Source organism: Lytechinus pictus, chromosome 5, assembly GCF_037042905.1.
Source record: "Lytechinus pictus isolate F3 Inbred chromosome 5, Lp3.0, whole genome shotgun sequence".
Lineage (NCBI taxonomy): Eukaryota > Metazoa > Echinodermata > Echinoidea > Temnopleuroida > Toxopneustidae > Lytechinus > Lytechinus pictus.
The window spans coordinates 46,603,764-46,613,801 of record NC_087249.1 but is presented as its reverse complement, the minus strand read 5'-3'; the positions used below and the strand labels follow the sequence as shown (position 1 = coordinate 46,613,801).

Here is a 10,038-nt window from a genome sequence, read left to right as displayed (position 1 = left end):
AGCACTATGAGACTGAATTGTAATATGCGCTATAAAAAAAACTAAGCATTATTATAATTTAGTAGTATTTATTGAGAGTTATATCATTCCTGAGAGGTGATTTTTCCAAGCAATAATCGTCCTTGTCCGATCCCACATGCACTTATACTGATTTCTTACATTTTAAAAACAAGCAAGGAAAATCCATCTACTGACATCATATAGCAATAAAAGAAATACCCACAGGTAAGAGAAAAGAGGATTAGTGGGAATAACATGTCAGTTTATGTAGTTACATCTAAGTAAATACCCCCCCCAAAAAAAAAAAAAAAATAGTTGAATAAAAATGACATAATTGGCAAGATACAAGGAAATGTGGAATAATTGGCAATACAAATTGTGTGTTCATGAAGTAAATATTATTCAACAATTGTCTCTGAACTCTCCACCAGATTACTAGTGAGAAAAAAAAACAATTTAAGAAAAAATATATTTTCTTGATTACATCTATGAAAATAGTGGTATGGAATTTTGTTGGATATTGATTGGAATGCAGTATAAACCTTACACATATGACATCGTAATCTCAGAGCGCCTCCCTCAGAGGAGGGAATACATGTAAACTGAGTTGTCAGATGCGCCAGCTGCAGATCAATACACACAATATATTGAGGGACTATGAAAATATGTCTACTGTTGTAGATCCACTTGGTTCTAATAAGGTCATTGATATTCCTTGCTGATAATCAATGCATAGCTTCTATCTTAATCCATTTTCATTGTTTAACGAGGCACTCCAGGCTGAAAATCATGTGGTTTGAACATATTAAAATCTAATGGACGAAACATTGACAATTTCATGAAAGTTGGATGAGGAAAATGCAAAGTTACGACGATTCAAAGTTTTGCGTTATTTTGATGAAAGTGTTCTTTGTGTGTCTGGATGAATACGCAATGAGCAAGCTGATGACGTCATCTCCCCACTTATTCTTTAGTACTTTATTAAATGGAATTATGTTTATTCAGTTTTGTCCTCCAAGAATGTTATAAGAGCCCAATGATTTACTGTGTAAGATAATCAATGCTGAAACCTGTTTTGTTACAACAGAGACATGTTCATGCACATAATGTATGAACATATGAAATAATTATGATGTCATGTAATAAAATAAAAAATAAGTGGAGACATGACACTATCAGCCCACCTATTGCATATTGATGATGGCATGCATGTAACTTTTTTCACAAAATATCACAGAACTTTAAATATTCAATAGCTGAAAAAAAAAAAATCAGATTTTGATGAAAATGTCAGCGTTTTGTTTGAAGAATTCCACCACTGTATTTAGATTATTATCCAGTCTGGAGTACCCCTTTAAATCTATAAAGAATTTTTTTTTAAAGTAATGGTTTTTCAATGCATTAGAATAATTTTGTTTCAAGTCGTAATTTATCTCTACTGACGCAATTCAACTATGATTTGTATGTCTAATACACAATGGGTGATATTCTGATAATTATACCTAGGTTTAACCCTAGTCTAAACTAGAACATTGAACCACACTTTCATGGAATGCTGGCTTCATAATATTTCTTCTATATTCGTGGCAATTAAAATATACCCATTAATTAGAATTACTAAGATTACTGTATTTTGCTATTCTTAACATTTCGGGACTCAATACATTTTTTTATTAATAACTTTTTGCAGTAGGATAGGAATAATTGTTAATTGGAGAATAAGTTTACAACTGGTACTCAGCAAAAGTGTGGTCTAAGATAACCCAGGTTTAACTAAAGCATTGCTAACAGAATACCACTCAATGTGTATATCATAATTCAATTCATATACACGATACAAATGTATAGAGGTCATTGTTAATAACTATTTTGGATACTATTACATATTTTTCTAACTATTGCTTTGCCCTCACAGGCTGTGAAGAGAGTTGCTCGCACTACGGAGACAGGGTCAGGTCAAAGGTCAGGTGAAGAGACGGTGAGAAGTCCAGTCGAGCGGAGGCAATCTATCCCACCATGCATCACACATACCTTGCTGAAGCCAAGCTTGACCAGCTCTCTGGCAAACTGGATATGAAAATATGAAAAGGAAAGTTGGACGATCAATCATAAAAAAATACATAGAGGAATACTGTATGTAATTTGCATTAATAAGAATTATTGGAAATGAAATATCTTCTGGGAAAATATGTTAAAAAGTTTCCTATGATAACCTTCAACAAAAAACAATTATTAAATACATATGCAAGGTGTAAAATACAATAGGCTTAGCTAAATCAACACAAGCAGTGTCCATTAGCTTTGTTGCATGATTTCCCGGACACTGCTCTCCTTATTCTCTATTCTTTAATCTAAAAAATAAACTAGAACATTATTTCTTTAACCGTAATAAGACTGGGGTGGGGGGCTGATTCAGCAATCATTCAGCAACCCCCGGGTATGTATTTCCAAAATTACACAATTTTTTGTAAGTGCATGCAGATCCAAAATTGCTCAAAAATGTGAATTCGTGTACAATTCCATTGCAAACAGTGTTTTTAGCCAAAATTCATAAATGTATCATCATTTTCCTTTTACTGATTAAAATCAATTAATTTCATCTTGTTTATGGTCAAAATAACGTCCCCGACATTTTCCATTGAAAAAATAACAAAAAATAGAAAGTAAAAAAAACAAAGAAATACATATGAAACTTAGAAAACTTTAAAATACATGAAAAAATAAATGTGAAGTTGAAAATTTTCTAAGTAAATTTGATCAGATTCCAATAAAGTGTCTATGAATAAAAAATTAGCATTTTAGGGGCATTATTTAGTTGATTGATTTTACGCATAAATTAGCATAATTAGCAATGAGATCTTTCGCAGAATTTGATCTTATAGTTTTGTAGATAAAGCCATGGCTAACGCACGTGCCAATTTTCGTCGCAATCCGTCGATCAACGGCCGAGATCATAAGGGGGGCGGGGGGCTGAATCGTCCCCCCCGCCCCCCGTCTTCTTAGGCGTCGAAATAGCCCAGTCTATTTGAGGTTAAAGATACAATGTACCTTAGGAGTGAAGGCATATCAAACTTCTAGGGGAAGTGTGATCATGGCTCGCTACAGTTACATGTAGTTACCCTTCAGGGACAATGCTGTCTGAAATAAATGGTGATGATTATAGACACCAATCATCAATGCTAAATGAGCTTTTATTTGTATGACAGGTGAGCAATACTGTGCTATTTATCTCTTAATCCCTTTTATATCTCTTTATAACTGCACATTATTGAATATCTATTATGAATCTTATTAAGTTTTAATTCTTCTCATATCATATTTTTCTGGCATTGTGTAAGCATGTACAATTCAGTCTGTGATTGCCAATTCTGTTTTTTGCAATAAACCTGAATTAAATTGAATGGAATTGGAATCATACTCACATTGGGTGCATTCTTTCCTTTGTGTCCCACCACCGTCACCACCCTGCCCCTGTGGTTGTACAGCTGGGTCACTGCAGGACAGGGGATCAAGTCCCCTTCGGGTGAGAAAGCCGAGTTGAAAGGAATGTTCACACTGGCTGGTATATGTCCTCTTGAGAAGCTGTTACAAGGTTTATCAGTCAAGGAACATTCATACGGACATTCAGCTTTCAGGTTATCGTGTCCAGGGGGGGGGGGGTTCCATGATAATTACTCTGGGAACAATTGCTCCATGATAAATTTCACACACCATTCAACAAGGTTCCCAGCTTTTCAAGAAAAAAAAATTCCCTGATTTTTCCCTGATAAAGTTAAAAAATTCCCTGATAATTATTTAAACCCATTCCCAGTTTCGCATGTTTTCTAAGTTGTTGCAGTATATAAAATTACATGTATTTTCAGTAAAAAAGCAATAATGTAAAACTAATGAGTACCGCCATAACCAGTCATTCAATGGATGTTGTTTTGATATGCAACAAAATATAACAGAGTCTGACTGACTACTGTGCTTTCAACTTCTGGGATAATCAAAATTCCCTGATTTTCCCCCAATTAAAGGCATTTTCCCATGATTTGAGGTATTTTTAAAAATCAAATTCCCTCATTTTTCCCTGACTGGAAAAAAGTAAAATAATTTACCCTGATGGGCAGGGAACCCTGATAAAATGGCTGACGTCAACCCTGGATTTAACACTATACCCTACCCCACTAAGCACAACCCTAAACCCAAGACGAAATAAAGGCTGGAGGAATTGTCGCAGGAGCAAATGCTGTATTACCCCATGTGGAAGCGCCGTGGTTTAAGGAGTAGTCTCTCAGAAAATACCCTGAATGCCAAAGACAGAAAAATGTGCACTCCAAAAAGACCCCAACAAGAGCTAAAGGTGAAATTCACAAATTGAAATGCTATAAGCTACAAAGCACACCAATACAAGTTTCATGCGTATTAACTGATTGCCAGCTGAGTATTTTGCTTATTGTGGCCCAGTGGATTAGTCTCCAGACACAGGGTCGTGGGTTTGAATCCCAGCCATGGCATAATTTCCTTCAGCAAGAAATTTATCCACATTGTGCTGCACTCGACCCAGGTGAGGTAAATGGGTACCCGGTAGGATTTATTCCTTGAATGCTTTAGCGCCTATTAATATGGCAGCTTATCTACAGACGGGGTAATAATATGATACCAAGTATCAAAGCGCAGTTGAGTATATACACATAGTAAATATGTAAATGGATTAAGCTGCCAATCAACATTTCTCGAGATAAATCCGCTGAGCATGATTTGTTGACCATGCACACTTTTTTCTTTCAAATCTTGTGCAAATTTTTCATACCAATTTGCATTGCCGCAGGTATATGGTTCAGAAATTACCAAACATTACGTACATGTAAGTGCGTGTCATTGAAAAATGTGCAAATTGTGTTTTTAGCTGAAATTCATCAATGTATCCTTATTTATAATTTTACGGATAAAGCTCAATTGATTTAATCTTGTTTATGGTCAGAATAAAGTCGCAAACGATTTCCAATGAAAAAAAAACAATAAAATCAAGAATTTGACAAACAAACAAACTATTTTTGAAGCCGGCTAATACGGGTTATTCTCAAGCAAAATACTCAGCTGGAAAGCAGAAAAATGCATCAACCTTGCATGGTTATGTTTTGAAACATTGATTGGTACATGATTTGTTTAATTTCACTTTTGGCTCTAGTCGTTCAAGCTCTAGAATTGACAGAGAACATTGCTCAGTAACTTATGATTGACGATGAACTGGATGGCCAATGAACAGATTATAATCACATTGTTTCATTTATAAGGATACTCGTCACTTGACCGGATGTCGACAATGAGGATGATGGGCTTGCTGTTCTTATTCTTCTTGGTTGGACTATGAGAAGAGTTGGAGCCACGAAGGTCGCAGAGTTCAAGAAGATCTTCAGCAGAGATTCGAGGCGCCACTTCTTCTTTCAGGTCTTTCTGTGACAGGGCTTCTCTTGACTTGAAAGACACATTACAAAGATCAAATACAGTTGGTGGTTAAGAATTTAAAAACTTAAACAATAAAGGCCAGCTGTGGTAATGATTTCAAAATGTTTACAGGGGTAGTTCAGCCTGACACTAAAATGGTTCTAATAAAAGCAGAAAAAAAACAGAAAAAATATTAGTGAAAATTTGATGAAAATCTTTCAATGAATGTGTACTTCCCCTTTCATGTCGAATGAATGTGTACTACAACTGACAAGCAGAAGAAATTCAACAGTGAAAAAAAATTGTGAAAGATACACTCACCAGTTCCGATCTAGGCTGATCGTGGTAGTCTGTGCTGTAGTATGAGACTGGTTTGATCTGAGACGTTGCCGTTATCCGATCTACCTTCTTGGGCGGGTGTGCATACTTCCTATAGGTGGCGCTCTTGGGAGTGTTGCAGAAGATGCGGATGGAATCCCTCACACATTTCTCGATGTCAATCTCTGTCATTGCAAAATGAAATGAATCCATAAGCCAAACATGTATGGTTAATACCTAACAAGACTCTTTTGCCATAAACTCAGATCAGATAAAAAAAAAAAATTAATAACATTTTCAGGCAGAAGTCAAAATATATTCCAGTCAATAACTATTTTTATCCTAAAATTTGGTAAATGATGACTATGCTAATGTTTTTCAACTTGGAAAATCCAAACGGTAAAACAAAATTGTTTCAAATGCATACTGCATAAAAACATATGAGAAGAAAATATGTATTGATAAAAAAAATGAAATTCACAGCACTATTTTTTGTGTGCTGTGGCCCCTCTCTTATTGCAATCTGATATATACTACAAAGAATTAAAGAAACTACTACCCATTCTTCTAATGAATACAAAGATCTTCCAAATAGCGATTAGTCACTTGACAATGCTTCAATTTTACCTATTAATCTATTAATATTTTGGATGCGACACTGGAACAAATGACCTATTTGTAATGCGGCGGTGCAAGCATCTCTCACTAAAAAATACCCTTGAGTGCACAGAACCGCCACTAAACACATTCTCACCTGGGCATTATTTGTTATACAACACTTACCAGGCATGTCTGAGAAGAGAAGGATGCACTCATTGAAACCAGCGATGAGTAAGCTTGCTCTCAGTTGCTGTAAAATTGCTACTCCTATACACAGAGGGAAGGATGATGTGCCCAACAGGAGGGTGTCCCATAGATGGAAGATCTTATGAAGGGGAAACACATCTACGATACAGAAAGAGGAATAACCAACACAAATGTAATGATTACAAAATCTATTAAGGATTTAAGGATGATGTATTAAGAAGGAGGACATCCTATAGATGGAAGATCTTATGAAGGGGAAACATGTTTACAACATAGAAAGAGGAATGGCACACAAAAACAATGGGTGATTTTAAAGGACAAGTCCAACCCAACAAAAAGTTGATTTGAATAAAAAGAGAAAAATCCAACAAGCATAACACTGAAAATTTCATCAAAATCGGATGTAAAATAAGAAAGTTATGACATTTTAAAGTTTCGCTTAATTTCACAAAACAGTTATATGCACATCCTGGCTGGTATGCAAATGAGGAGACTATGATGTCATCCCGCACTCACTATTTCTTTTGTATTTTATTATATGAAATATTCTTATATTCTCCTCATTGTCAAGTGATACAACAATTAATTCCTCTCTGAACATGTGGAATTAGCATTGTTTAATACTATATGGTTCAGTCAAGTTGGTCCTTATTGTCAAATCTGTAAAAAATAAAATATTGTATAATTCAAACAATAAAAAACAAAAGAAATAGTGAGTGATGGACATCATCGACTGACTCACCTAATTGTGCATTATCACATGTTTTGTGAAAAATAAGCGAAACTTTATAATATCATAACTTTCTTATTTTACAACCGATTTTGATGAAATTTTCAGAACTATGCTAGTTTGAGTTTTCTCTATTTATTCAAGTCAGCATTTTCCTGGGGTGGACTTGACCTTTAAGTACGGTGTTTGGTGTTGGTGGTGAGAGCATGAATAGGCTGTTGAGCTGAGTTCCAACACCGAGTTGGGTTCAGAAGAACGACAGAGATTGTGTTATTGGTAGCTCATGACGTCATGCCTCTGCGCAACGTGATCATCTCAACTTTATACACGAGAAGTCTCAATGATGAAACTGGGAGAAAATAGCAGTAAAATCTCATTGTACAGAATGCAAACGCTAAAATGACTACAAAAAGCCAAAAGAGTAATTATTATTGTTCATAAAAATTTATAAAGCTCTAATGATATGCATTTAACAGTTATTGCTAATGTTAAGGGAAGTTTTATCCTGTACGCCGCCTGTTCGTGAGCTTCAGATCCGCAACACTGAACTTGAAATCATGACTTTCCCAATCCCAGGAGGTTGGCGTTGGTGAATGTGGAAATTACACATAGATCGTTAACACCATCTGGAATGCTTGCTTCAGCAGACGACGTTCAACACCAACACTCAACACAAACTGCCTGAAATACGTCTATTTTCCCCCGAAGTCAATCCCAACACCACAATTCAACACTACACTTGACATCATCCAATGCATACAAAGTCAATTAAAGAATTGAAAGAGTGTAAAATTGGGGTTGTAAGTAATTAGGGAACACAACCTTAGAAACCTCAAGCCAGAAACATTGGTGTGAATTTAGTAAATGAGGGTTTAAAACCAAATCCTAGTATTATACAGAGTAAGTATGTGCATACATGTACATGTATGAATATGATCTACTCACTAGTAATAATGATAATAAGTAGACAAAATGGTGATTGGAAGAGATGGTGATTAGACCATGTGAAAAGTGGACGAACCACTAATGGACCAGACATAAGATCATGCGGTAATTGGACTAAATGGCAGTAGATCAAGAGGAATTAAATTCTTGTTTTGGGGTGGACTTGGCCTCAGTCCAAACATACATTTCACAGAAATCACACCAAAATTTCATTCAAATGCCGGTCAAGAATCCATCCAATGACAAAAAGGAGCAACTATGTGGAATAGTGGAATAAGTTTCTTAGTAAATGAGAAAAATGTGCTATTGTTTTATGTAGAAATATATAGAGAGGTACTTGCTTTTGAATCTATATTCGAGAAATGGGGGCTACGCAACTCAATTCCTTTAGCATCATCATGAACATCATACAGAAAATATCTCAAATCAAGGGAAAAAAGTCAACAACAAAAAAATAAATCCTGACATTTACATGCTTGTTTTAAAAGCTTCCTATATGTTCCTTATCCAATCTATTTTCAGTTGTGATCTTAATTTGTTGTGATCTTAATTTGTTATGTATTTGATATATTTTTATTGTATATATTATCCATGTACAGTATATTTCAGCTTTTTGTATCATGAATGTGCATATTTTTATGTTTTTTTAATGGAAAAGAATAAAGGAGTTGAATTCAATCAAGTAGCTAGCGTTGTCCTGGGGGGTCAGTCAAATATATTGCTGTACACACGTGTGACCAAAAAACGCGTTTAAAGGGGTGTTTTTTTCAGTTTTGGACGCGGGCCGTGCATGCACTCGTTAAGGGTATCAAAAACACTGATTTAAAAAAAAAAGGGGTAGTTTTGAAAGACTGGTCAATGGTCAATTGCAGGGTGAAACGTATTTAGGGTATTTTTTTTTCCAAAAGCTTTTTTTTAAGACTAGCCAAACGTGTTTAGGATATGTTTTTTTCCCCCAAAACTTTTTCCTCGGGGTCATATTCTGGCGACAACTTATTTAGGGGCCAAAATGTGTAAATAAAGCCAGCGAAAAACTTGTTTAGGGGATTATTTTTCACACAGAGAAAAACTCGTTTAGGGGGTATTTGGAAATAATTTGGCCACGCGTGTGTACAGCAATACATTTGACTGGCACCCCCCCCCCCCGGAGCGTTGTCTCCTTTTGCCTTTTGTCAGTGGACAGCAGATACTCACGTGAGAACATGGTGAGAAACCATGGGATTGCAAAGAGTTCTGGGATGAAACCTATACTCTGTAGATGGTTACTCAGCTCAGGATCATGGAATGCAATCATATGAGAGAAAACTGCAAGGTATTCTAAAAGAACAAAACAAGCATTAAAAATGAAAGGCACTTGTTTCTGAACATGACCAATTATCTCAGGATAGTTTATATATTGTCAAAATGTTACGATAGGCAGCTTGATCAAATTATGGGGAATCCTCATAACATTAAACTGTGCTGAGCGCCCAACTATTTGGCCATTCAATGGAAATATCTTCTTAATTCTGAGCAATTTCATTGCCTTTTATGTGAATAAATGTGTTTCAGTTTTGATGTATTTAAGCACAATAAGGGGGGATGATTCAGCCCCCCTCATCATTTTTCACAATAAATCAGGCACCGTACCGTGCCATGCCATGACTTTATTAGAGTTTTGCACAACTTTTGTAACCATTTAATTTTTTAGAGTACATTTGATCACATTCCTACAAAGAGGCTGCACGAAAAATAACAGTTTAGGGCCTTATTTAGTTAATTAGAGTGAACCTTAGAATACATACATAAAAAAAATGAAACAAAGACCT

General features: G+C 35.5%; 1 protein-coding gene across 1 annotated transcript in view; it reads right to left on the bottom strand.

The window, feature by feature from the left end:
- Positions 1–1,121: 1,121 nt before the first annotated feature.
- The window catches only part of LOC129261214 (TBC domain-containing protein kinase-like protein), a 28,695-nt gene continuing 19,778 nt past the window's right edge, over positions 1,122–10,038 (bottom strand). Inside the window, exons 16-21 of the mRNA XM_064099100.1 lie at positions 9,425–9,547; positions 6,532–6,693; positions 5,752–5,933; positions 5,285–5,460; positions 3,423–3,582; positions 1,122–2,067 (exon numbers count right to left, since the gene is read on the bottom strand). Of these exons, the coding sequence (XP_063955170.1) occupies positions 1,957–2,067; positions 3,423–3,582; positions 5,285–5,460; positions 5,752–5,933; positions 6,532–6,693; positions 9,425–9,547 (914 nt within the window). The 3' untranslated portion in view covers positions 1,122–1,956. The remainder of the gene's footprint in view (positions 2,068–3,422; positions 3,583–5,284; positions 5,461–5,751; positions 5,934–6,531; positions 6,694–9,424; positions 9,548–10,038) is intronic.